Below are 623 nucleotides of genomic sequence, written 5' to 3'. Positions count from 1 at the left end.
ATATATATATATATATAAACACACATATTCGAATCTCCAAAACCGAGCTGACCATTGCACAAAGTAGCGTCTCTAAAATCTCATAAGACTATCTACTAAACGATCAGCACGTACTATAAGGGTGCATATTATACACGATATTTTAATGTAAACTAAAAAGAAATAGAAAAGGGAAACAGGGTGGTTTACCTGAAAGTCATCTTCTGCGATAATTCCTTCCAGACTTTCACTCACGATCTTCTCCAAAGCTAAAGCATCTTGAAAAGCTAATAAACCATGTTTCTGTGAAATATAAGAGTATAATACGATACAAATATTGGTGTATCTTTCCTTTGTACGTCACCATATGAGTCAAAAGAATATGACACGTCGTAAAATGTGTCCCTGAAGAACAAGAATTTTATGACATCATAAAATTCCTAATACGTTCTTTCTTCAAATTAACATTTTCCTTTCATTTAAATTCTTTTATAATTTCTCACAGAAATCAGTGTTGTAGCTATAAATTTCATAGAAAGTATCGCGAAATTATTAATATGTAATGGATTGTAAAGGGATGTAGACCAAAATAATAATTGATGCTGTATATATATATATATATATATATATATATATATATATAT

At 29.2% G+C, this 623-nt stretch overlaps 1 protein-coding gene across 1 annotated transcript in view; it reads right to left on the bottom strand.

The window, feature by feature from the left end:
- LOC106867545 (soma ferritin) overlaps window positions 1-623 on the bottom strand; it is a 9,877-nt gene that overhangs the window by 1,940 nt on the left and 7,314 nt on the right. Inside the window, exon 5 of the mRNA XM_052973017.1 lies at window positions 190-330. Within this exon, the coding sequence (XP_052828977.1) occupies window positions 190-330 (141 nt within the window). The remainder of the gene's footprint in view (window positions 1-189; window positions 331-623) is intronic.

This window comes from Octopus bimaculoides, chromosome 14 (genome assembly GCF_001194135.2).
Source record: "Octopus bimaculoides isolate UCB-OBI-ISO-001 chromosome 14, ASM119413v2, whole genome shotgun sequence".
NCBI lineage: Eukaryota > Metazoa > Mollusca > Cephalopoda > Octopoda > Octopodidae > Octopus > Octopus bimaculoides.
Note: the sequence above shows the minus strand (reverse complement) of the source record. Positions and strands in the feature narration are given on the sequence as shown.